Source organism: Haliotis rubra, unplaced genomic scaffold, assembly GCF_003918875.1.
Source record: "Haliotis rubra isolate DU_JTF1 unplaced genomic scaffold, ASM391887v1 Scf754, whole genome shotgun sequence".
In the NCBI taxonomy this organism is placed as follows: domain Eukaryota; kingdom Metazoa; phylum Mollusca; class Gastropoda; order Lepetellida; family Haliotidae; genus Haliotis; species Haliotis rubra.
The window spans coordinates 411521-439432 of record NW_025767473.1 but is presented as its reverse complement, the minus strand read 5'-3'; the positions used below and the strand labels follow the sequence as shown (position 1 = coordinate 439432).

At 42.1% G+C, this 27912-nt stretch overlaps 1 protein-coding gene across 1 annotated transcript; it reads right to left on the bottom strand.

Moving 5' to 3' along the window:
- Positions 1-4335: 4335 nt before the first annotated feature.
- LOC124260199 lies at positions 4336-27371 on the bottom strand. The gene is made up of 4 exons (XM_046694460.1): positions 26996-27371; positions 15940-16312; positions 7580-7695; positions 4336-6966 (listed from the first exon to the last, which is right to left on the bottom strand). The coding sequence occupies exons 2-4, from the start codon at positions 16208-16210 to the stop codon at positions 4864-4866; spliced, it is 2490 nt and encodes an 829-aa protein (XP_046550416.1). The 5' UTR covers positions 16211-16312; positions 26996-27371; the 3' UTR covers positions 4336-4863.
- Between the last annotated feature and the right edge of the window lie 541 nt (positions 27372-27912).

Below are 27912 nucleotides of genomic sequence, written 5' to 3'. Positions count from 1 at the left end.
CTCGTGGGTTGGATCCCCGACCGCGTCATACCAAAAGACGCCTGGCGCTCGGCATTAATGGGTACAACAAGGACTGGTCGGCTCGGAGTCAGTATAATGTGTATGAGTGGGGTATTCATGCTTCACTGCGGCATGGTATCTCAGTGGGCTAGCACTATAAAACCAGCTGAAGTCTGGGCTAGTACAAGCAGCCGCACATACACATACACACGCATGCACGTCGTCATATGAGCGAAATATTCTCAAATACGACGTTAAACCCAATTTCACCTCACCTCACCAATCATCTTTCAAGAGCAATTACTGTACAAACAACTATGGTCGGTAAGGAAGTGCAAGTGGTGATGCACTCTCAAAACATTCATTATTATCATATCAACATTGACTGACTCCGATATATCTCCCAGTTTTTTCAGTCGTAGATTACAAATGAAGTTCCTCTATTCTTCTAAAGAGTATAATAAAAACTGACATCCATCAATTTTTCACCTTCATTTGTGTCACTTCTGTATGCCCCTCTCAAATGGAATCGTCTTTGGATCTCTAAACGGTTCCACACATCCGTAAAAACACGGTAGATGTGTATTTGATTGTGTTAGACCGGAATGCATTTTACATTCATTTGGATTATGTATGAGAAGGTTCATCACTTTTCGTTATTTGCATCAGCAGCGATAGTCCAGTCAAATTCAACATGACATGTCAAAAACGCCGGATCCTCATTTTCACCAAATCTTAAGCCAAAACCATAACGAGGCATTGAAGACTTTTCGTCATATCATTGTTTTGTTTTGTTGGGTTTTTTGGTTCAACGCTGCACTCAGCAATATTCCAGCTATGTAACAGCGGTCTGTACATAATCGAGTCTGAACCATACAATCCACTGATCAACAGCATGAGCATCGATCTTTGCATATTGAGATACGATGACAGGTGTCAACCAAGTCATCGAGTCTGACTACCTGATCCCATCAATCGCTTCTTACGAAAAGCATGGGTCGCTGAATACAAATTGTAACCAGGATCTTCGATTCGAACCCACACCCGCAGAGTCAGACACCTAGTCGCCAGCACACAAAGTTTGGTTTTACGCCACTTTTAGCAATATTCCAGCAATATCACGGCGTGGACACACCAGAAATGGGCTTCACATATTGTACCCATGTGGGGAATCGAACCCGGGTCTTCGGCGTGACGAGCGAAAGCTTTAACCACTAGGCTACTCCACCGCCCCCAACGAGCTCAGGGAACATAAACAAACACAAAGGGAAATCAGCCCATGCCCCCCTCGTGAACAACTTATAATGAAAAATATCATATTCGAACGTGATTTGGTTTTGAAGAACAAATAGTGTTTTATTGTTGATGTGTTCCGTTTATGTACATGGCGATTAGGGTATTGACGTGGAGACTTCAAGGTGCTCGATTGATAACACGAACGAGAAAGAACTAATCAGCCAACATATTTATGTAGATGCGGAGGGTATTGACGTGAGGACTTCAAGGTGCTCCTTATTGACCAGAAACAACCCTTTAAATTTTCTAACATTGAAAGCGGTTTCAAAATGATAATCGTATTTTGTGTCTTCAGAGACAAGTTCTGGAAAACCTTTTTTCTGTTTACAAAGCGGGTCGAAAAGTTTCTGTCGCCAGTGCATGCAGCTAAACAAAAACGACGGCAAGAAATTCAACACATGCCTGTTATTCAGCACTATTCGTGTCAACAAAAATATCGCTGCAAGAGGGTGTATGAATACAGTCGGTTCTAAGTGTTTATTTACCCTTGCGTCTCAACAAATGAAAATCCGTCAAGATCGTGACGCCCAGTCAGCAGATGTTCTCGCGTTGAGGTATACATGTACTCTAAACTGTATTAGCAGGGGGTAAGCTGTCAAAATGTGGAACAGTCCCTATGGGGACAGTTGTCGATGCTCGTGAGCTGATACTCACGAAACAGTACTTGAAGATGTAACGCGAATCATGATTATATGTCACGTTTTCTACCAAACTGCGCACGACACACTGCTAATTTGCATGTGGCGTGACCAGACGCTTATTCTGAAACCTTAACATACTGACCTAGTGCCTTTCAGATTGATTTGCATATTGTTTTTGCGTCGTAATAGAGAAATGGTAGTATAACTGTATCCGTGAAAATGCGTTAGAATTGATCTTAGCAACCCACGACTGTCGTGAGAGGCGACTTGCGCGAGAGGCGACGACTAGCTTGCTGGCTTCATTGACACATGTCATCGTATCTCATTTGCATAGGTCGATGTTCATGCATTGATCACTGGATTGTCTGGTCTAGACTGGGCTATTGCCGCCGTCATATAGTTATAATATTGCTGAGTGCCGCGTAAAACTAAACTCACTCACTCACTCACATTCGTCTACGAAATACATGGCCAGTGGATAAGCGTTCGCCCGTCACGCCGAAGACCTGAGTTCGATTCCCCACATGGGTATAGTTTATGAAGCTCATATCTGGAGTTCCCTGTCGTGATATTGCTGGAATATTGCTTAAAGCGGCGTAAAACCATACTCACTCGCTCTACGAAATACGCTTGTTAATGTTTCTCTTGCGGCAAACGCCGGATGTCCTGCCAAGAATTTCAGAGATCAATAATGTCACTTATTGACGATTGGTTGGTGGGTTGCTTAAGACCAATTCATCTATGTTCGAGTTATGTATTCTTAAATATGTTTACGTATATAGCGCGAAAATAAAACCTTATATTTTACAGCCTGTTTCGTTTTGGCCTGTGCGTTTTTTCTGAAGAGTTTAAATTCTAACGTATAACGTATTCTAACTTATCACGTATAATACTTCAGGACTAATGTCGTCTAATACACAGCAAATGTTTCCAGCTCTCTTGTGGATCGGGTGGTCAGGTTCCAGGTCATGGCTAAACTAAATCCCTTTCCTTTGTGGATCGGGTGGTCTGGTTCCAGTACGTGGGTGAACTAAGCCCTTTCCATTGTGGCTCGGGTGATGAGCCTCGAGGACGTGGTTGAATTACACCCCTTTCCTTTGTGGCTCGGGTGATGAGCCTCGAGGACGTGGTTGAATTACACCCCTTTCCTTTGTGGCTCGGGTGATGAGCCTCGAGGACGTGGTTGAATTACACCCTTTCCTTTGTGGCTCGGGTGATGAGCCTCGAGGACGTGGTTGAATTACACCCCTTTCCTTTGTGGCTCGGGTGATGAGCCTCGAGGACGTGGTTGAATTACACCCTTTCCTTTGTGGATCGGGTGATGAGCCTCGAGGACGTGGTTGAATTACACCCCTTTCCTTTGTGGCTCGGGTGATGAGCCTCGAGGACGTGGTTGAATTACACCCCTTTCTTTTGTGGATCGGTTGGTCTGGTTCGAAAGCGGGTCTGATCGTTTAGCACCAAAGTAATATCTTGTTGGATGTCGTTCAAGATAACTTGTTTAAGTGGCATTTAGAAGGTGGTATGATGAACAACAAGGAGAGTTCTATGGATATTCTCCCTGTTAGAATCAAAGAACATCAAGCCTCTGTGAAGAAGAAAGACTCTAAATCCGCCATCTCTGACCACACCCAAGCTCACCCAGACCACAACATCCTATGGAACAGCATCAATGTACTCACCAGCAATCACACCCACTTCAAGATCAGAAGCCATTCACATCAAGAGACTCCAACCGGCCATGAACAGAGACCAAGGATATTACATCCCCACTGCCTACAACCAACTCATCACCAAGCAATCTTAATCCTATTGTTCTCCTGTCTGTCACATCACTGGCTTCCCCCCCACCCACCCTAATCCCCTATAGCTTACTATGTTTGTGTAACTATTGGCCCCTTGTGTAAACATCCACCAGCCTGTACATCTACCTCATTAATTGTGTAAATATCATCACTTACTGTTCAACTTTACCATGCATATAAATATACCTTGCATCTAGTATTGTACATCATTTGCTTGATAACGGTGTTAGTAGCTACACCGAAACGTCGCTCATATCATATTAAAGAAGGTGTATATCTATAGAACTCTCCTTGTTGTTCGTCGTTCAAGATTACAAAGGTAACAACTAAACTCATTTTGCATCTTGTGAAAATACAAAATTTTCAACACATTCGAGGATTTCTTAAAAGAAGACGTTCAGGGCTCACATATCTATGAAACTGTTTGCAAAAGAAGATCATGTCGATGACAATATCATATTTCCGCAATATTTCTCGTGGCACATTACACATATCAAGAGGACTTTGGCTTAATACAGGACATAGTGAGACCCGTGTTTGAAGCGTTAATAAAATGACTGACATGTAAAATCGCGAGACGACAAGAGTAAGGATTAAGAGGTCCCAACAAGTTTATTCAACAACATATCAATAAATAACCAAAATAAGACTGAAACATTATTATAAAATCTGACTATGTGAGTTAGAATTACTGTCAAAAACAGCAATATTAATTTGAAAACATAAAAATACAAATAAACAATTGTGAATTAGTTGTGCCCTATAACATAACCACAGTTTGTATATTTTATAACGTACAGCGTATCGCCGTTGAGTTGTCTCCCTTGCCAAGTTCCTCTTGAGACTCCTGTGCCTGCTTGAAGATGCAATCACAGGTTTCTTTACCTGACAAGCAATATTACCTGTCTACGCAAAATGAGGAAAACTGTTCCACAAATCAATCCTATCGGAATAATAACTTTTATAGCTATTGTTGTTGAACATGCTCTCGTGATTTTCTTAACTGACGAAAAAGAAAATGGTGGTTGAAGAAGTACTTTGAGATAAGTATCTTGCTCTCGCGTGAATTCAATACCTTCTTCAACAAGCACTGGCGAGACATTATTTGTTCTGTAATAACTTCAACCTTGGAAGCCGTATAAATCATGTAAACGGATCCTGTTTAGATTCTCGTAGCACAGTCTCTTGCCTCGTGCCTCCACACACCTAGCTATCACAGCATTAGAGGATTGATGGTCTCCTAGCACTTTGTAACACAAGGCGAGCAACTTATAAGCCTCAACCAGCTTGATATCCAGCTGTAGTGCTTTCTGAAAGCGAGGTATTGCTACGTCAAACTGTCGAAATCTCATCAACCAGTCGCCCTCGTAGGTCAGTATTGTGGCATTGCTACCGAGGGGGATGGTTGCAGCTATCCGCTCCAGTTGACTTTCTGCCTCTGCGTCAAGATTCCGTTTTAGGACCCTCCTTTTTCCCGATCTGAACACTTCACGAAAACCAATCTTAACGAACTTCCTGTCCGTGTTCATCACTAGGTAATTGTAATGTTTCTTGGCCACCAAGACTTTCAAAAGGTACGGGGTATTGTACACAGACACAAATTCTGATGTTTCGCTGAAAGTACTCACAGTCACGTTTGTCTTCCTTCCGAAGAAATTCGCAGAGTTTAGATTCTTCCTTGTGCCGTAACTAAATTCATAAAACTCATAATGGAGGAGTCCAATTATTGGAACATTTTGATGCAACACGGTATAACCTCCGCTCATGTGAACCATTTGATCCGTGAAGACACCTGTGACGTCATTTTGTTTACTTACGTAATCAAAACATGTGATGACGTCATGAGATTGTGTGTTCCCCGTGTAAGTCCATGTCTTGTTTGATTGGTCGAGAGACGAGGGGAACACATACCACTGACTTAGAATATACAGGACAACCGCCATTAATGTAAACAAGTGACCGTTTGGGCCATATTTTATGGTTTTCAGGTATTTGGCACTGATATAAAAACAATGAGAACAACCAATAAAAGCTAGGACTAGATAATTATGCATAAAGCGAAGTTCTTTGTGTTCATTAGCAGAGTATATCAACATGAGTATGACAAGAGACACAGCAAGTTTGCTGATGACTCGGCATCTGTGTCGATCTGAATGGGAAAGGGACTTATATACGACTAAATTAACGCATATTATTGAGAAGAAATAGGTTGTCAATAGCATCAAACACGAACTTTGTCCAATCAAGTTCTTCAAATACCAGGTAAACTGCATCCTCCCGAAAACAACCGCAGCATGGTCCTGAAGGACGTTGAACTGAAACCAGCTGTAAGGGGAGATCACTCCCACTCCATATGAATTGAAATCATCACAAACACAAAATGCAAGGCCGATAACTGCACCAACAATGCACGGAACTAGTCTGGTTTTCTGTAGGCATTTCCGGTTAATATGAGGAAGTGACGTCGCGGCTACAAACAGAGATGCATCTACGCGTATGTAGCAGCATATAACTAGAATGAAAGATGCAAGAGTTAGCTCCCTTTTGTCATGGTCACGTTCACAATCTTCAAGCTGTTGTCGCTGATACGTTGTAATGACATTCATGTTTGAATCATTTAACGCAGACATTTCACTGTCAGGGCTTAGCTCATGTTTACTATAAACACGTTCAGCAACACCGTCTTCTTTCTGAGTCACTGGTTCATTTGGCCGAGAACAATCGTTTATTAAAGATATCCCGTTTGTCATACTTTGGATTATAGCTGCAATGATGATTCCCGGACAGTTGGCAAACCCTTTCGTGATGCCAGTGATTCCTCCGTCACCGTGTTCGAAGCCGTGATACAAACCCTTGCTTCTCTCACAACTGCACATGTTCTTAGATCCCGAGCTTTCTCGACTTTTCTCGTGGTCAGGCACATACTTTGACACGTAATTCAGATTCCGAGTGGAATCTGAAGACGACTTGACTTTTTTATCTTTGTTGGGGTTTGTCGAAACACAAAGTAAGTTTTTAAACAGAAAGTATAACCCACAAAATAGCGGTGTACCACAGAAGCTGTTGATGAGCGTATGTGTGCCAAACACGGAAAGATGAGTACTTCCTGCCGTCAGTATGGCCGCCAGAACACCACAGTCATGTGACCGGAAGAGGATTCGGGTGAACTTGTAGACAGCCAATGGGAGACAAGATGACACGACAGCGTGAACTACCTTCCATAGCTGCAATATAAAGTAAGCAAATAGGTGCATGTGTCCATGTTTATTTGGTATTTGCATCAAACATTATATTTCACTGAAGGAAATTAAAATTGAATAGTATTCCGAAACGATATTCTACCCACCCAGTTTATGATAACTCCTGTTATGTAGTTTTGTAATATTCTGACAACTTTCGACAGCTGCTTCGCTATACATGTGGTCTTACCGCCATTACCGCATTGATCTACCCAACTGCGATATGATTACATGTGCCAACCTAGTCAAGTCTGACTACCCGATCCCGTTAGTCGACGCTTACGAGTCCCTACATTGGTACAATGTGTGAAGAAACATTTGTCCCCCGCCGTGATAATCCGGTAATATTACTATAAGCGGAGCAAGACCATTCTGATTCATTCACGCGAAACAAGTCCATGGGTTAACAAAACATTTGTGTTCTCTTAAATAAAATTGAATAGTCTTACACAATATTTTTAAAAAACTACAAACAAGATTAAACATGCGAAATAAAACAACAGTTGTGTACTCACCAAGAACGGCGTCCCCGTGTACCCCAGCCACTCCATCAGCACAGCCACCAGCATGAAGAACCGCGGCAGCAGGAACGACCTCATGCTATGCATCCCCATCTGAATCTCACTGTAGCGCACCTGGGTGACGTTCGGGTCCCCGTAGATGGCAGGTACTCGTGGGTGCGGAATCCATACCCGTACACCTCGGAGTGGGCAACTGTAAATATACAACAACATGACATCATGCACTTACCGTTAAAGTGAGATTCGTCATCATTCGCAAAACCCGTTAGATCAGGGTTAGAATTGGTCTTCAGCAACCCATGGTAAGAGGGGACTAACGGGATAGGGTTGTCAGGCTTCTGACATGGTTGACATGGCGATTGAGTTTTGTTTTACGCCGCTTTAAGCAATATTCAAGAAATATGGTGGGACACCAGAAATGGGCTTCACACATTGAGAATCAATCCCGGATCTTCGGCGTGACGAGCGAACGCTTTAACTACTAGGCTATCCCACCGTCCCCACTACCGAAGACATTTAGAATACATATATTAGAAGTTATGATCTGAAGAAGGCTAAGAGGAACTGGACAATTATCAGAGAAATCGGTCAATTGTTAGGACATAGCTATGTCCGGGCAAGTTGGTGCATGTACATGCAATATATTTTCTAGAGTGTTTGGTATAAATTATATATACACATGGAAAAAAGTATCGCAACACTTATGACTTTCACTCCCATTTATGTTCATATCGTAATTATGTTTGTTTGTTTGTTTGTTTGTTTGATATGTTAGACTATAAATTGATGTCAGATATACACGTGCTACGATCAACAACTACGTGCAAGTCGTGTACCCGTCATTAAGCAAATATCAAGTTTCAGTAAAATGTTCTTACATGTTGATAACTTGGAAAATTAATTCATTTCGTTGTTGATAAGCAACTGACAACTGCCCAAAGATGGCAAGATATTGACAATATTGCCATGTCACTGGGGGCTATAGCAACAGGTTATGGCTGTCATCACCCGATTGGTCATCCCCGATTGGTCATCCCCGATTGGTCATCCCCGATTGGTCATACCCGATTGGTCATCCCCGATTGGTCATACCCGATTGGTCATACCCGATTGGTCATCCCCGATTGGTCATCCCCGATTGGTCATACCCGATTGGTCATCCCCGATTGGTCATACCCGATTGGTCATACCCGATTGGTCTTCCCCGATAAGGAGCTGTAAGGTAACAACACCAGAAGCTGTGTATGCGACAATACCAACATCACAAGTTTCAGATCTGAACTGAAAACTCTCATGTTCAAGAGAGCATAGACTAAGCGCCTTAGAGCAGTTTTCTGGATTAAGGCGCTATAAAAATGCCTAACTTATTATTTATCATTATTATCCCATTTTGTCAAGGATGACTGCATGTTAGCTGAGGTAAGGATTAGCTAACATCTTTGTCAAACTTCAGTTTTTATAAAAACACGTATTTATATTTATGGAAGCTGCCATTCAACGTCAAACAGCTGGTCGTATGAAATGATTTAAAGAGCATGTCCTTACCTCCCGAGGGCACCCATCATACGATTTACATCTTAATGTCTGTATATGATCGTTATAACCTACTGCGGTATTTCATTTATGCGGATATGCCTTGTTTTATAGATACACCAACCACGGAATGCCTTGCGGCAGGTTAAGGCGGTGTCAAATGGCTTTTAAATAGCCGAATGAATTGCAGATTGCCCACGTATGAATTTTATTACCGTTAGAGCAATAACAGAATTCTCCTAATTGTAGATGCAGCTGGGAGGACCTACATCGTGACAAGTTGTGCCCCTTTGGCAATTATGTGTAAAAATGTTTTCAGAAAATAAATTCTTAAACGCTTTTGGTTGCAAAAAAGTCCTTGTTCGGTTGCCAGTATTTTATATCTGTACACTGCTGCCGGTCATGAAGGGGTCTTCCGTTATAGGCATATCTACGTACACTTTAAAACTGAAATTTGAAATTTGAAATAAGATGTTTTCATTGCTAAAGATTTCGATCGGAAATTACCGGCTATTGAGCCTGAATGATGACACAGAGTACACATGTTGTTCCCCATCATTTAGTTATAAACATTCTGTCATTAGTAATTGATACTAAATAGATTATATTTGTACGCGTATTAAACTGGATCCCTATCCACAAAGAGTTCGTAGCGCTACGACATTCGTACGCCTTTGGTAACTGTCGAGTTACAACTGGTCGTAACATTACGAATGCTTTGATGATCGGGAAACTGATTTCACAAAGTTGAGTCAGGATTTGGGAATTACGCACGTTCCTACTCAGCCTGCTCAGGAAAGTCGTAAAATCCTCATGACAAACTCATGTAAAACTCATGACAATATGCCATGTATGATTAATGTAATTGAATGCCTCTAATAATCATATTTTTTTTCGTTTCGCTTAAGCAACGACTCTAAGCGGGACCTACCCGTGCAATGTGCGTGAGTATATCTATACAGTTTGTTCACAAATATATTACAAATTTCGCTAAGACTTGACACTAATTTCCACATACGGACAATAACAAAGCACCTTTCCACCTGTCCACCTCAGATATAATCTTCAGATAAGAAAGTTGCTATTTGTCCTTTCAAGAGGCACAAGTGAACCTTGTCAGATACCACCGATTATACGACAGTCACGCATCGGGTCACGACAGTATGTACGTGACGTCAACTGAGATCACATTCCCCATCTAACGCTACTCAGGTGTCAGGCTCCTGACAAAGGTCCCGCCCTATCTGTCTGTGAAGGTTGTGAATCTCTTCATCTGACACGCAGGGTACAGAGATCAGATGAAGAGGGCGATCACGAGTGTACAAGCCTGGTTGGTTGGTTTGGTTGTTGTGAGTATGAGTGAGTGAGTGAGTTTAGTTTTACGCCGCTCTCAGCAATATCCCAGCTATATGGCGGCAGTCTGTAAATAATCGAATCTGGACCAGACAATTCAGTGATCAACAGCATGGACAGCGATCTACGCGATTGGGATACGATGACATGTGTCAACCAAGTCAGCGAGCCTGTCCACCCGATCCCGTTAGTCGGCTCATACGATAAGCATGGGTTACTGAAGACCAATTCAGGGGTACATGATTCTGGACACGTGATGGGACGGTGGGGTAGCCTACTTGATAAAGCGTTCGCTCGTCACGCCGATAGCCCGGGTTCGATTCCTGCATGGGTACAATGTGTGAAGACATTTTGCTGATGTCCCCCGCCGATTTATTGCTGGAATATTGCTAAAGCAGCGTAAAACTAAACTCACACACTGGACACGGGATAGTTGGCAGAGAGGGGATTTTGGAAAGACAACTTTAGGAAAATGATGTTAGAATAATGTGGCTCAGTTATATCGGGATCGAGCCCACCTGTGACCGGGTGTAAAAACCTTGGAGTCAACTGTGTGTGCAGACTCTTTCAGTGTTGTCACAACCCCTAGTGTACAGTACACAACCCTGTGCACTTAAAAGAACCCATGAATCCGTTGGTATAGATGGTGGCCACATGAATACGTGCAAACAACTAGTTGCGGGTACAGCAACGTGCAGTGAACTTGGACAAAATACTGTGACTATGTGGCCCAGTCCATCCGGCTGTGAATGAGTACCTCGTTAGGATGAGAAAAGTCACAATAACCCGGAGCGCCTAGTGGCTGCAAGAGTTCTATACTCCCCAGGGAGTTGAGATTGCTAATACGATGTGCTATTGAGATTGACATCCAGCAATCGAGGGAAAAACAAATCGTCTTTGAGCAGCTGATATCGGCGCTATACAAATAGTGAGGTGGGGTAGCCTAGTGGCTAAAGCGTTTGCTCGTCACGTCGAAGACCCGGGTTCGATTCCCCACATGGGTACAATATGTGAAACCCATTTCTGGTGTCCCCCGCCGTGATATTGCTGGAAGTTGCTACAAATTGAACTCCGCCTCCGTCGCACAATCACTCCCTCGCAGAGCGGAAGGTGGTCCCCCGACCGCGGCATACCAAAAGACGTTAAAATATGGTACTTGCCTGGCGCTCGGTATTAATGGGTACAACAAGGACTGGTCGGCTCGGAGTCAGTATAATGTGTATGAGTGGGGTATTATTCATGCTTCACTGCGGCATGGTATCTCAGTGGGCTAGCACTATAAAACCAGCTTCAGTCTGGGCTAGTACAAGCAGCCGCACATACACATACACTTGCATGAACGTCGTCGTATGAGCGAAATATTCTCAAGCACGACGTTCAACCCAATTCACCTCACCTCACTCACTCGCACACATACAGAAATATGCTCTCACACACACAAACACGCACGCACGCACGCACACTCGCACTCTACTTTCCCCTAACCCCACCTGTTGACACCCACCCACGAAGAAAGGTGACTAATATCCATTAGAAATTGAAGCCTTGACCGGTAGAATATTAACAACATCACCTCTCTGGAAAATTAAATGGTAGGTTGGTCCCCAACACAACGTACACCAAGGAGGCCCAATATAAGTATCGTATTTCACTGAGATATACCTACAATGTAAATGGGCTGAAGTTTACGACACAGATAATCATCTATACCCCAGTAGTTTTAGTGTTCCTGGGATTGATTCCTACAAGGCAGTACTCTTTGAAACCCATTCTCAGATCTACGGAATCCTAAGTGGGACATTGTCGCTAGTCGCTATGTCGCATTATAAATATTATTGCAATCGCGACAACGCGATAATGTCCCTTCTAGGATTCCATACATATCAACCGCTGTGATATTGCTTCCTGTGAAGCCCAATTCAGGTTAACTAAAGCTTGATGTCGCAATTTGCTAGTTTTCGTAAGGGCGACAACGCGAATGTCCCTTCTAGGATTCCATACAATTCAACCGCTGTGATATTGCTTCCCGTGAAGCCCAATTCAGGTGAACTAAAGCTTGATGTGCGCTATAATAGTGTCATTATCCAGTTTGGGACACACTTCTCATAAACGACAGGTGCTTTCAATGGTAGCTGTGCTTGTATTTTCATCTTTTCACCGTACAATGAACCTGTCAGGGGTTTTAGGTGCTTGCGTATCAGTTGCATCATTTGAGAGTTCCACTCATCTAAATCATATCTTTGTTAGCTAACTTTGAGTGAGGGACAGTTCAAGCATCCCCACAAACACGTCAGTGAGAAACGTCATTCTAGGTCAGCGACCCCACTACTGAATTTTCACATTACATTTGGCAAACATTCTTGTATTGTATACAAGGTGAGGTTTGTATAGAACGATTACTCAGCAGTTGATAGTCTTGTATACAAGTATATGATTAAAGATGCTCTATAATTTAACAGCACAATGGACATTTCATCCCGCTGTCAACAAGCATTCCTTAACCAGAAACAGAGGTATTAGGAACATATTAGGCCGTTTCTATTCATCACTTTCTGTAGACAGAACAACAAGGTAGGAACGCCCTTTAGAGATATTTAGTTTACATACAAGTCAGTTAAGCCCCATAACATTCAGTACCACATCATTGTATGGATGCTGACCCTGACAACGACTTCTACCCCCTGTCAAGTACAGTGAATGGACATGATTGGAGGATGTGTTATGTGTTGGCAGACACGCTGCGGGCCCAGCATGACACTATAGTTCCCTACGTGGAGATGTCAAATTCCTTCACGGGTGGACACTCTAATGATGGCGTTCGTTACAATACGAAATTCCTCGAATGGCTACTATGGTGCCTTCAGGAAGGAGGGAGACAGTATGACCTTATATCAGGTCAGGCTCAACTGTTTGGGGGAATAAGGGTCACGATTATCATATCATTTCCTCATCTACATACAACTGGAAAAGGGGAGGTGGTGTAGCCTAGTGGTTAAAGCGTCCGGTCGTCACGCCGACGACGCGGGTTCGATTCCCCACATGGGTACAATTTGTTTAGCCCATTTCTTCTCTCTCTCTCTCTCTCTCTCTCTCTCTCTCTCTCTCTCTCTCTCTCTCTCTCTCTCTCTCTCTCTCTCTCTCTCTCTCTCTCTCTCTCTCTCTCTCTCTCTCTCTCTCTCTCTCTCTCACACACCCAGTGTGTGTGTGCGTGCGTGCGCTGGCTCTGGCGGGCAGGTGCGGGCGTGTGCATAACGTCAGGACTTACATACATAAAGAATACACCCGTACGTGCCTAGGGGCCGTTCATAATTTGTGGGTAGGGGGTGATGATGATTTATTATTTATTTTGACCCCCTACATGCCATGTACAAAATCAATGACACCCCCACCCCATCTCCCTATAATTGTTCAGCATATTATTTCAATATTATTATGTACATAATTGATGTCCCCCCCAACCCCCCAACCCCCCGATCATATGTACAAAATATATGTAAGGAATACATGCGAAATATTTATGTAAGGAATAAATGCGTACTGTTTATGTAAAGAGCCCATCAGTATTTTCATTATAAGTGACTAACATGCATCAGTCTGAAACTCCGTACGACATTTAGCAGCAATGGAACGATGTAGCTACCATACGACTTGAACCAACACATTCACCGCTGAGAATACCCTTTGTACTTGCTTGTGCCCACTCGGTTTGTTTACAAAAAGGACAACTTGATAATGCAACTTTCAGATTCGGGACGAAAACGCAATATTGACTGTAGGATAAATTAAAGTCGTCAGATTCCAATAGATCTGAATACAAAAGACACATTCAAACATAGTTACCAAACACTAGCATAGTTAAAAAAAGAAGACATGTCTTAAATGACTGGGCATCACATACTCAAATGAACTTTTTGAAACACTGAAGCGTTCAGAGTGATCAGGAAGATAAAAACTTTTCAAGAGATAAAGGGTTAATTCCACATATTCGGGATTCCAAGATTAATTAGGCGAACTCAGATTCAACTCAAGTCATGACCTACGGCTTATCACAGACACATAAACGTAATGTGGAGTTCACACAACAAACATTAACATAGTTTAAATAACGAATATAATAATGTTCATTTATAAAGCATTTATAAAGTTTCCACGCACTTGTGTATGTTCAAGGTGCTAAAACACGAATAAACCAAGCTGCCTGTGAGGCGCTGGAAGGTTAACAGTCATACGACTTATCCCACCGGGTACCCATTCACTGCTGGGTGAACAAAGGCACTTTATGAACAAACTCACTTGCCTAGGATGAGACCAGATGTGTCACGTGGGGCAGGACTGAAGTCCTAGACACTGTCAGGAGACAAGCTGCCAAACACGGTCACCCATCCAAGAACTCTCCGCGCCCAACGTTGCTTAACTTCAACTGATTTGTGACCTGAGCTCTATGCACAGGACCACACATCTCAATGTATTAGATGAGATGAGCATCACATACTCAAATTAACTTCTTAAAACACTGTAATGTTTAGCGTGATCAGGAAGATGATAGTATTTCAACGGATAAAGGGTTAATTCCACATTTTCAGGATTCCAAGGTTAATTAGGCGAACTCAGATTCATCTCAAGTCATGACCCGCCGCTTATCACAAACACACAAAGATATTGTGGAGTTCCTCCCAAGCTGACATCAATGATGGCATTGAAATATCCCCATCTATAGAATTCCCTTAATAGTTTGTCAACCCTCAGCCACGATGGGCGTGGCGGCGACAATAGGGTTAAAGTAGTACGGAAAGGCTAGATCGTGACTCTGCGACAAGAGAGCGGTCCAATACACATTGATCGAGTTTTATATTGTCGTGTCAAATATTTGATGGCTCGTGTATTTGCATTATCGGTTGGTTTGTTGGAGAGTACTCTTGAGAGTTTATGATGTTTCGATGATGACAGCTGATTTATTGTTTAATGATCTATATGGCAGTTTTAGGGGATCAGTGATCTTCAATTGTGTATTTTTGGAAACAATAATAAAGTTATTTGACATGTCAGCTTGATGCAAGGTTTTTGAAAGTGATATACTTGGTTAAGCGTAATCAACGATCAAGAATATGGAGCTGAATATAATAACATAATCAGTGGGTATACTGGATCTGAACCCACGATCATAGGTTCCAAGTCCGTCTAAGGGACGCAACTCTGCGCAGCAAATTGCGGTGACATAAGCTACAAATAGTAGAGTGGGTGAGTGAGTTTAGTTTTACGCTGCGTTTAGCAATATTCCAGCAATATTACGGCGGGGGACACCAGAAATGGGCTTACCCCCCATTTGGGGAATCGAACCCGGGTATGACGAGCGAACGCTTTAACCATTAAGCTATCCCACCGTCCCAGTAGTAGTAGTAGTAGTAGTAGTAGTAGTAGTAGTGGTAGTAGTAGTAGTAGTAGTAGTAGTAGTAGTAGTAGTAGTAGTAGTAGTAGTAGTAGTAGTAGTAGTAGTAGTAGTAGTAGTAGTAGTAGTAAAAAGAGGTAAAGAAGGAGGAGAAGGAGAACCTACCTTCCAGAGATTGGAATATCTCATCCGGATGAAGTATCCACCAATTCCTTGGCTGACTGACATAATTCACCCTGACGGCCATTGTCAAGGCGCAGACGACCCATGGTGAAAACCGCGGGAAAATATCCTCTTCCCCTGTAAAGTCGCCTACATCAGACGAGGAAGTGTTCAAACTGACATCCAATTTGGGCGTCGTTTGGCTTGTCAGTCCACCATGTTTTCCATTCGACTGCAATCGGTTCCTCTCGCGTCGATGTGTCCGTTGTTTCATCGTGTCTTCATCAGATACCTCCGTTTTTCATCGTGTCTTCATCAGTTACCTCAGTTTTACTATGTATCCCCTGGGTTAACATCCTTCCCAGCACGCGTGTATCTGTAGAATATAAAACGAAAACAGGTTACTATGACATGTACACAAGACTCCGCTCTCGATGCACGACAGGAAGTACTTGCTAAATACACACTGTTAGAGTATTACCTTTCAATTCAGACAAGTGTTAAGCGGTAATGTTGTAGGTCGCACAGGTGTCCTTTCTACAGGGACACACCGACCCGCTTAACAAAGGCTTCATTATGGTAGCATGAGGGCCCCATCATTCTGAGGATACCAGTGATAACATGGTATGTTATGGGATATTAGAGTGTTGTGTGATATCAGTGAAGCTATGGGATAACGGGGCTACTAGGGTTCCTTAAGGATTCTGGGATATTAGGGATGCTTGGAATAACCATTCTTCATAGATGGACTAATGTGTGGACGATATCGGGGGGTGGAGTGAGGGATCGAAAGGTTGTTTTTTGTATCGTTATGTGGGTTTTTTGTTTTATTTTGTTATGTTTTTTGTTGCTTTTTGTTTTGTTTTGTTTGATTTGTTGTTGTTTTCTGGGGAGATTTTTTAATTTTTATTTTTTTGGGGAGTATTTAGTTTATGTATATTTATTTATTCATTTATTCATTTTTAGTTATTAGTACGCACTAGCATTTGGGGTGGGGAGGCGAGTTATTGAGCATATTACGCACTTGGAGCACTCAGCATCATTCCAGTTATATGAGGCGATCTGTAAATAATCGTGTCTGAACCAAGCAATCAAGTGATCAACAGCATGAGCATCTATCTACGCAACTGGGATACGATGACATGTCAACCAAGTCAGCGAGCCTAACCACCCGATCCGGTTAGTCGCCTCTTACGACAAGCATGGGTTGCTTGAAGATCGATTCAGGGGTCATTGTAAAGTTCTTATTTACAAATATTTACAAAGATATAGGCATGCTTTTCACACAATATCAACATTTTAAACATATAATTTTAAATATATAATATTTAACTATTCAAAAGGTTTGTAAATATAGTAAACAGCTATGTCCTGCCTCCATGTGTTTAAGTCTTAAGTATGTTTAGACTTTAATCTCAGTCTATTTACATTTTTGTGTTTGAATAAGGGCCTTGTGATTTTATGCAAATAAACGTTTTTTTCTGAAGCTCCATGTGCCATGTTCTGAAGCTCATCTGACTGTATTAGACCTGTCTAGGCTTATAATCGTTTGCTAATAGTGAGTGAGTGAGGGAGTTTGGTTTTTCGCTGCTCTTAGCAATATTCCAGCAATATCCAGACACCAGAAATGGGCTTCACACATTGAACCCATGTGGGAAATTGAACCCGGGTCTTCGGCGTGACGACGCTTTAACCACTGGGCTACCCCACCGCCCCTGTATGCTAATGCCTCGTCATTATTAAGTCATTCAAACCAAGCCGCGACTGTCAATGGGATATTCGTGTGGTGTTACTCAACAGCCCAATAAAGTTAAATGAATCTCAGAGACGCCCATTGACAGCGTGAATAACACAGCTGCTTCCCTGGGAATTATCCAACAGACACTCTTTGTTCACACAATGGAACCCCCCTAATCCGGACCCCAAATGCCCGTTATCCTGTCATAAGTTTGAAACAAGGTCAGTGGAGGTTTAAGAAGCTCACGGTAAACATTTCATTACATTGCCGTAGTGGTTAAGCCTAAGTAAATAATTTTCGTTCGTTTGGAATAGCGACGAAGTGGCTCGGGGACATTGTGTTTGATATTGCAATAGTTTGCCCGTGAATACATCTTGTATATGTTCAAATGGTCAAAAAGCCATAATGGTTCTTAGATTTCGTCTCAGATATTCCTGTTGCTCTCCACGACACCCATTCAAACTAGAGCTACTGAGACTTAAAACCTACTTTCTGTGTGTGAGTGAGTGAAGTGGGGTCGACGCTGCTTTGGACGATATTCCAGTCTAATCAGGGCATGTTGGACGGTGGGGAAGCCTAGTGTTTAAAGCGTTCGCTCGTCACGCCGAAGACCCGGGTTTGATTCCGCACCTGGGGACAATGGAGCCCATTTCTGGTGTCCCCTGTCGTGATATTGCTGGAATATTGCTAAAAGCGGCGTAAAACCATACTCACTCATTCACTAATCACGGCATGTCTGCTCAGTGTTGGGGGAAAGCGTGAAGTGACGCAAGTCTCTAAAGCGTTACCATTTTCTCTGAAATCGGTGGGTATGGGTATGGTGATTAGAAAGCTAGAAAGGTAGAAACTTGCTAGGGTTGAACCCAGATTCAAACCCGCGACCACATGTTTCTGGCTTGCCCAAGGGACACAACGCTTGCGCCGCCTTGGACGACCAAAACACCGTCACCCCCAAGAACAACTCCCAGACATCCATCACATGGGTCTACGATCCTCATTGTAATGTTAAATGTGTAATCTTAAGAAGCCATGACATACCATGAAATTATAACAATGTATTGTATGTGGGATCTATAGCATAGTGGCTGACTAGGGCGGTCGCTATATCGCCCTGAATAAATCCTATCGTGTGCAATATCGTGCCGTATTAATATCGCCATTTCATCACATTGCAATATCTTGTCGAACTAACGTCGTCATATGAGCGAAATATTCTCAAGCACGACGTAAAACCCAATTTCACCTCACCTCACCTTGTCGAACTAATGTCGCTATGTCGTCACGTGATGTTGCAATATTGTGCCATATTAAAGTCGCCATTTTGATCACGTGATATTGCAATATCTTGTACTAATGTTTTCATGTCATCACGTGACATTGCAATAACTTGTCGTACTATTTGTTTGTTCTCAACGGCGCTAATCAGCCACCACAGGGAACAGATATGGAAGTAGCTATTTAATCTTCAAGGGTCGGTTTCCACACAAGGAGATTTTGCCAGTAGCATAATCTGTGCAGTCAAGAGGTCATCTGTCAAACTGGTGTCATTTGACCTCTTGACTGGAGGCACTTTTCTCGTGACGTAGTTTGCTTCAGCGAGTCCTGCTAGGTCACAAAGCTCCTTACTTAAAGACAGTACAAGAACTGACAGCTCTACACATGAAAGCAGATCTTCATTGAACTATTAGTAGTCGCACGTAAACAGATGTCTCACATTTAAACACAATCATATTTGGACAAAAACAAGTGTTCTCATATAAACCCATGCTCTCAAACACACGATCTCTCAAAACACATGGCCTGAAACATATTCTCTCAGATAAACACATTCTCGCATAAGCAATTTATCTTAAATAAAAACATGTTCTCACATTATCACATGGTCTTACATTCACATATGTTCTCACATTAACACAAAATCTGACATAAACACATGTTCTCAAATAAACACATGTACTCGCATAAACACATGACCTTAAACACATGCCCTCGGACAAACACATCCTCGCATAAACAGATTACCTTGAATATAAATATGTTCTCACATACATACATGTTCTCACATAAACACATGACCTTGAAACACATGCCCTCAGATAAATACGTCCTCGCATAAACAGATTATCTTGAATATAAACATGTCCTCATAAAAAACACATGTTCTCACATAAACACACGCTCTCACATAAACACATGTTCTCGCATAAACACATGCTCTCACATAAACACACGTTCTCACATAAACACATGACTATACTGGTGTGATAGACTCATGCTTAGTCTCTGAATATATATAATTTTGATAGTAACAAACAAGCCCATTTAAATTGAAAAGGAGCCCTAGGGAGACCAGAGATTCTGAACCTGAGGAAATCTAGACATGCTTTATTTAGGGCTTTAGCACTGCAGAGAGGGCTTGGCAGTAGGGAAAATAAGGTGGTTCAGGGACTGTGAGACAGACTACTGGTATGCAGTGAGTACGCACTTACGGAGCGATTTCATGTTGAGGATCTTAATCACCACAAATGCTATGCCGTATCATTCAATAATCCAGACATGTGCTAATACGGATGATTTTTTAACGAGAAAGGCAAAGTACAGATAAACGAGGATTCATATAAACATACATTCATCTCAGTCGGATGTCTGCCTCGCTGTATAGGGATACAATTCTAAACAAATAAAACTGGCTAATGGTGATATTGATAACCCGGATGTTTGTTCCACAGCTGTTTGTGAACTGTTTCTGTGGCAGCAGTAACGACAGACTAGTAAACGTGACCAGAATCCCATACAACAACCTACAACATTACAACAACAGTACTCACAGGTGATGATGTACGACTAGCAGAGCCAACGTTGTCCAGGTATTTGTGAATTGTTTTCCGTCACAGATCTGCGTCTAAACGTGACCAGACTTCTATACAACGATATGTTGGAGTTAAATCAGCGGGAGATGTATAATGGTGGGAACCTGTCTACATGTCGCCCATTGTAACTGGAATCAGTGTGTGACGAGGATTTCAACATGTAACCTCCAGAGTGGCCTACGTTTTAATATTATTAGTGAATAACATGTACTGTACAGATCCACTCCTGGTGAAGTGGTCTGCTGCAAGGGTGTGTTTTGAATCGTGATTAATACACTGAATGTCACGGAAATCTAATACGAAATACAGATTCTTTGGTGTGGTGTGGTGTGGTGTGGTGTGGTGTGGTGTAGTATGGTGTGATGTAGATTGTGTTACGTTGTGCGGTGGGGTGAGGTGTGTTGTGCTGTGAAGTTATGAGGTGTGCTGTGCTGTGCTGTACTTAGTGTTGTATGGTGTGGGGGTGGGGTAGTCTAGTGGTTAAAGCGTTGCCTCGTCACGCCGAAGATCCGGGTTCGAATCCCCACATGGGTACAATGAGTAAATCCCATTTCTGGTGTCCCCGCCGTGATATTGCTGGAATAATGCTAAAAGCGGTGTAAAACCAAACTCAGTCAGTCAGTCAGTCAGTTGTATGGTATGATGCGATGCGGTGGGTGCAGGCAGTGTGGTGTTGTGCTGTGTTGTGTTGTGCAGGTAGTGTGGCGCTATGTGGTGTAGTGTAGGTGTGATGTTCTGTAGATAGATTGACATGGCGTGTCGTCGTGTTCACTTACAGGTGATAACAATGAGGGGATTCAGTCGACAGATACTATTACAAGGAAGCAGTTCATGTGTCAGAGAAATGATAATAAATACATTTTTTAATAACATCAAACATATGACATAAAAATACCCATTCTCCCAACTTATATCGCACAACATACTAAAAGCATTCATATTCATATAATCTAGACTTTTTGAAAACGTAAAAATAATTAAAGCGACCATGGAATATCGAGGAATACCGCGCATTGTAAATACACAGACATTTACAGTTTGCCTGTATCCTACACCATGTCTGTACTGACAGTGACTGATTAAAGCATGGAGTCTGGCACAGCCAGGTGAGAAAGTTTACCTGTAAACAGCCCTACCTGAGCGTCTGGCGGCGTGATTGATAATGTCACACTGCATGTTGCCGCCGGGAACCAGACACAACACACGGTCATCGAGCCAAGTACAGTCGAATGAAGTCCAATTTATACAGGTGCCTTTTGTACACCTTCACAAAAGCGCAATAAATCCGTTAACCCTTGCTGCGACAAGGAGATGTCTTGAACACACCCTTGTTTAACAGGGCATTGATGGTTAACAAATTACAAGTAGCGTTTTATTGGAACAAAATGACTAGAGTAATAAGCGATTTCTCCTGTCTGTGCTGGTTAAACAGTGTTAACACTCAGCTTTCTTATTCATTTGTATTTCACACGTGAGAAGACCAACCTTCATAGAATACAGCTTACACCCAGCGCTGTAAATATATGTTGAAATGGTATTCAGGGTGATACTGCTAGTCAGTGAATGTCTTTCAGCAATATCGGGGGACACCAGAATTAGGCTTCACACGTTGTACCCCTATGGGGAATCGAACACTGGTCTTCGGCGTGACTAGCAGAAACCGTAACCGCTTGGCTTCCCCACTGCCTGGGTGCAGCTAGAAAGGGAAGGATAATCGTTTGTTTTGAAAATGAAAACACGTATCAATTATTACATTGAAGGTGTTGTAAACGAGATGTGTATTTGATCCCATTTGTTTCGGGTATATATAAATATTATGTTTTGTGGGTCTGGGTAGACTGATATCGTCCACAACGCCTTGTTAAACCGGACACGTAGGTTTTCTCTATAGAAGATTTAATATGGTACAGTAAAGGGGATTTTGGTCTCCTGGTTTCATTACACCAAATCGGAATCTGTTGTTTAACAGTTTTCATGGTAGATTGAATCATTGACACCTGTGGGTAGTTTTGTGTTGTGATGCAGTGATGTTTCAATAGGTTAAAACCTGGTTAGTTAGAAAATGTGAACTGTAAAGTGAAATGAGTTAGCCAACTAACAGCTAATAAATCACTTAATGAATCATATGTCTTTAGAAGTCTACTGTTGTAAATATTTGTGCATTGTTTGCTCATGCACAATGACATATACTCTACAAAAAATATTGAATGCTGAATAGAAAATGTATGTACAATACAATAATCCGTTTCTTTATCATTTTTGTTTTACAATTCAACCTAGTGCTTATTGTTTGATTGGTATTCAAGAAGTTCAGATTCAGATTCAGATTCTTTATTCTCCGTAGGACCACCAAAGGTGGTATAAGAGTGAATTACAAGGTATGAGAATACAGTATGATGTGCAAGATGGCAGTACCTATCCGACCTATAACTGATACAACAACCAATATAGAGAAAGGCTATTGCACTCTTGTTGCTATCATATTTATAAATTTTGCAAGGGATTTCAATTCTTTTCTTTTACTGGAAGAAAATAGTAATTTGAATGAATGAAATGAAATTCGTCTGCAATGGGTGATAAAATACAAAGGTTACAAGTCGGTGAGTCAAAAGTGTGTGTGTGTGAATTTAGTGTTACGCTGTTTTTAGCAATATTCCAGCTACACACATTGTATCCATGTGGGGAATCGAACCCGAGCCTTCTGCGTAACGAGAGAACGCTTTAACCACTAGGCTACCCACCGCCCCGAGTCAAAAAGTGAAACATATAACTTTGGCTTCGTTACCAGTGCCATTTGTTGTCCTTAGTCCCCAACTGGCCTCTCCCAATTATCTACCAGTTGTTATTTAATCACGTGCCGTTGTTGATCTAAATCTGCTTTTTGTCATAACATATCATGTTATCAGCTGTTTGTCAAAACATAAAATGTTATCTGCTGTTTGTCAAAACATACCATGTATATATACTTCTCATCATTTGGCTGTAGTCATTTCTAGCATGATAACAGTGTGAGAATCTACATGCAACCTAGTGCTTGTTTTCACAAACCCACCTTACTGTTTGAGGCCACTCGACCATGTTGACACCTGCCATCAGTCCAGCAACATTGTTTTTACACCCATCCAAAGTTCTACTTCGTGAGAATGAACCGCTGACACAAAACCGATGACAGATACTGGCGGGTCTGTGACCCTAGTGTGGATTATCACCAGCACGTGTATCAAATGACTCACATTTCTTCACGCGTGAAGTCAAACATAACACAAAATCAGTAGACCTAGGAACCACACCACAAGCATCATCTTGAACAGATTCAGAGGGAGGTATGTTAAAGCCAGTAAGTTATCTGACACATGACTGGCGTCACTTCAATGTCAAAGAAGGTATTATTGTGACAATAAGTGGAAACATATGTTTCTGTCAATGGATGTTCGTTGATCTATCAAATATTACGTATGGGTGAAGTTAAACATATATCATGACACATGCTGCGAAGCATTTTTATTGAGGTGGGCCCGTATCTTTCCCAGGTGTTCAACAAGCGTGAAGTCAAAATCCTTAACTCTTGACTCATCGAAGGTAAATTCGGGTCTCATCCTATTGTCCAAGTAACATTTAACTGACGACTGTGTAGCGGAGGTGAGACAGCTCCCACAACCCTCATCTGTATATATCTGTATCGGTATCGCATTCCTGACGCCTATCCAATCCTGAACTGATACGGTACTGGTTCCTACACTTAAAGGGGCGGTGGGGTGGCCCCATGGATAAATCGTCCGCTCGTCACGCCGAAGACCTGAGTTCGATTCCACCCATGGCACTATGTGTGAAGCCCATTTCTGATGTCCGCCGCGGTGGTATTGTTGGAATATTGCTCAAAGCGGCTCACTCACCCTCACTCACTCACTCGATGGTAGTCACCACCCTTGCTTTGGTTGTCACATTTCAGGAACTCATCAAAACCCTCTTTGTGTCACCCATCCCTCACTGACAATGTTTCATCATCAGTATTGTGATAAGAAGCGCCTCTGCTGAAATATTACATAGCTTAAATTATACCCAGACACCCCATCTGTGGTTGGAAGGACAGAGTGTTTGTCCGGTGAGTGGAAGGCGGGGTTCGATCCTCTGTCACCTCATACCATAAGACCATTGTACCCTGCCTAACCGTCAGCATTAAAAACAAGTATTGGTCAACTCTGAGTCAGTTGGTTTTTATGTCAAACTGTGGCATGGGGCATGCCAGTGAGCTGGCACAATAAAACCGACACAAGCACGCATACGCACGCACACCGACAGACACACACACGAGCGCACGCATATCGCTTCATAAGTGCAATAGTGCAATAATCCTGAACGAGACATGTAATCCATTTCTCCTTCACAGAAACATTTATGCTGAGCGTGGTCTGCGCCAGGGTAATATCATACGTGCGGCCTTATACAATATCCCTGTTTATCCAAAATAGATACTTAGCATTCAGTGTATTACATTGGGCATGTTAAGTATGGCAGTGTGTCAGAGAATCGTACAATGGTTGTGTTACGGGGCTTACTAACATCGCTTGGAAGGATCATTCATCGATAACAAACAGTGTGAAGCAATGCATTTGAAACGGCATGAATGCCACAACTCATATATAGTAGAACCTCACAATCCCGGATACCATAATACCTGGACACCTTATACATGTACTTCAGCTCGAAGATTTATCTATTCATTAGTGAGTGAGTGAGTTTAGTATTAATCCACACTCAGCAATATTCCATGACGGCGGTCTGTAAATAATCGAGTCTAGACCACACAGCATCAGCATCGATCTACGCAATTGGGAACCGATGACATGCGTCAACCAAGTCAACGAGCCAGACCACCCGATCCCGTTAGTCGCCTCTTACGACAGGCATGGGTTACTGAAGATCAATTCTAACCCGGATCTTCACGGGTTCTATTCAATAGATTTTACCCGAGTACGCCTTGCTCTTGAGACGCTAGTACGGAAAGGGTTTAGCAGATCAAATTCGATATCATTAACAGGGTTTCACTAAAATACAAAACCATAATGAAACTGGTCATGAACGTTGTTTTTTCACACCGTTGACAGTTTCAAAATAGCTGCGTCAAGGCGTATTCAGACGATTCGTTGTAAGGTAAAAAATATTATAGAATGATGATAAAATATTTACACGCATCACCTCGACAATGTGCCACGTGATGGAACCAGTTAGTAAACAATGGCATCAAATCTACTGAAGCTGTCTATGCTGTGAAGAGGCATGACCAAAACGTAAGATGCCAATTTGCCAGACAATATTCACGCAGTCGCATCTGAATGCTTCATTTTGTGACGGGTTATAGTAAACAAAGCGATATGCTACGACATTGACATTAGAAATGCTCTATAACTGATTAAGCAATCGCTGGGGAGGTATCGATTGTGTTGCATGAACAGAATGCGTCCATATCCACGTTGTGTTAACGCTTCAACATTTGCCTTCAATCAATCACGAATTAGGCTTGTTGCCGTTGGATATGCAAAGTTGTTTATATGACAACCGACACGCAGTTGGATGTGGTATCGACGTGAAGCTATAAATCCTTTTCTAGGTTGATTATCCATAGGTATATTGATGACAAATGTCACAATAAAAATGGGCATTGCTTCAAGCAAAACAAAATATCGTATTGCACAAGTTGCACATACAAATAAGGTCGTTCTGTACCCTAGAACGAGACGAGTCAGTCGCAATAACAAAGAAGGAGGTATGGTTGTCAAAATGCATATAACAAACAAATGTTGATGTGCCTCCAAACAGTGATATGTTCACTCAGACATTCCAAATGAGCCGCTCACACAAATTGGGTTTAGCTGTGGGGCCGTCTGAGGAGCAAACGGAAGACAGGCAACAATAATATAAACGGGAACGATTATGTTGGCTTAGTGGCCAGTGACGTTTATCAACGCTTGAACATCATGGCATTTGACAGATAACCTGACGATCAACCTGCATGTTGATATAGTTCGTACCGTTTCTTTCAAAATTTAATACATCTGAATACATTTGGCCGGAGAGCATGTTATAATCCTGTCAATATCAGAGTCTAGTGATTTGGAACGTCGCAAATTAAAAGACCCCTTCTGTAATTATTCCAGTTGTGCATATGTCTTAAAAACAAAGACCACTGTGACCTTAGAAATATTTTTGGCTTGTTTTCAGACTGGAGGACTAAAATTCATGCAGTGAAACGGCTTATGAACATATACAACAATAGCATTCCCCCAAAACAGAAACACCCATTCGTCGATATCAATAATATGATGTTAGTGAGGTTACTTGCAGAATGGAACATTATTTCACCTGAATAAGAGATGCGGAAAAAACGTCTCGCTGAAATCAAAAAAAAAGAACTGTCACACGATCACATATTCTGTGACACCTGTGAGCCTACCTGTGATAGTGTTCCCTTGTGATGCTATCCACCATACTACTCCGGTCCTGGTTATCGACGTCCGAGCAATGTCGGTCAACTATGTTTGAGATACAAACAGCCTACATGAAGACAAATGGAAGCTTTGTAAACCAGATACTTAGAACATTCCAGCGAATCTGCATCAACACCTGACGAGCGTAAAGTAGACTGATCCTCTTATCGTCTGCTCCGCTGATTGTCGTCTGCTCTCAGCAACTGTCGTCTGCCCGCGGGATGATGGGCGGACGGTTGGTGTGGGGTGTCGCTGCAGGCTACGTTGACCTCACTGGGTAAAGACAAAACCTGGTGTTTTCCTTTTGTGTTCTGGGTACAGATTGTTTGCCTGGTTTCTGGTTTTCTATAGACAGGTGTCGATTTTCATTCGGCAATGTGCTGAGTGTTTGTTCTGTTGCCTTAAGTTCGGTTGAACGTATGCTGTGCGGATACAGTTACATACAATATGTGAAAACATTCTGTGATTCTACATACACCAGGGGCAGTCTTTACCATCTGCCTGGAGGGATGATTGCCCGAGGGTGCAATTATCACCTCTATGATATAGTTGCCTCATGGCGTTTATCTAATAATTCTATTCACGTTAGCGACTGTACTTGTTAGTGTATGCAAAAACAAAGTGACCACCCGCTGGTATGTTTTGTTAATGTTAATACTTCTTCAATACAAACCAGACTCAGGCTACGAGTCCGTTCAAGTACGTTACGATTCAAGCAGGAGCTGGGATACATCTCATTAGCCAAGGATCCCTTGTTCAAATACATTCAAAAAATAATTGTCCACAAATTCAAAATGTTATATCGATATCAAATATTGTTAAATGTTATATCGAAATCAAAATGTTATATCAATATCAAAAATGTTATATCGATTATCACTGA

What these genes read in the sequence shown, in the direction of transcription:
- LOC124260199 (XM_046694460.1), bottom strand. Translation starts at nt 16,210, where the DNA reads ATGAAACAACGGACACATCGACGCGAGAGGAACCGATTGCAGTCGAAT. An exon ending in GATATTCCAATCTCTGGAAG is followed by an intron (nt 7,696 to 15,939) that starts GTAGGTTCTCCT and finishes GTATATTTACAG; the next exon opens with TTGCCCACTCCGAGGTGTAC. An exon ending in TCAGATGGGGATGCATAGCA is followed by an intron (nt 6,967 to 7,579) that starts TGAGGTCGTTCC and finishes TTTATATTGCAG; the next exon opens with CTATGGAAGGTAGTTCACGC.